The following is a 286-nucleotide window of genomic DNA, read 5'->3' on the forward strand; positions in this document are numbered from 1 at the left end:
GGAACAGCATCTTCTAGTTCTTTCGTTGCCGCGGTGTCCACTGTTGTCTCAGCTGGAACACTGGGTGCCCTAGGCTCCTCAGATGTGATCTGCGTCAGTGGCTCCACGGCTGCAGAAGCAACACTACCTTCCAGTACTTTCGTTGGCGCAGTGCCCACTGTTGTCTCAGCTGGAACACTTGGTGCCCTAGCCTCCTCAGATGTGATCTGCGTTAGTGGCTCCACGGCTGCAGACGCAGCACTACCTTCCAGTACTTTCGTTGGCGCAGCGCCCACGGTTGTCTCAG

General features: G+C 57.0%; 1 protein-coding gene across 1 annotated transcript; it reads right to left on the reverse strand.

The window, feature by feature from the left end:
• Nucleotides 1-2: 2 nt before the first annotated feature.
• TM35_000021620 (uncharacterized protein) lies at nucleotides 3-275 on the reverse strand (the record flags this gene model as incomplete). The annotated part of the gene is made up of 1 exon (XM_029021480.1): nucleotides 3-275. A coding segment is annotated over one exon (273 nt), but the record flags the coding sequence as incomplete, so codon positions are not given.
• Between the last annotated feature and the right edge of the window lie 11 nt (nucleotides 276-286).

This window comes from Trypanosoma theileri, assembly GCF_002087225.1.
Source record: "Trypanosoma theileri isolate Edinburgh chromosome Unknown TM35_Tth_2_V1, whole genome shotgun sequence".
NCBI lineage: Eukaryota > Euglenozoa > Kinetoplastea > Trypanosomatida > Trypanosomatidae > Trypanosoma > Trypanosoma theileri.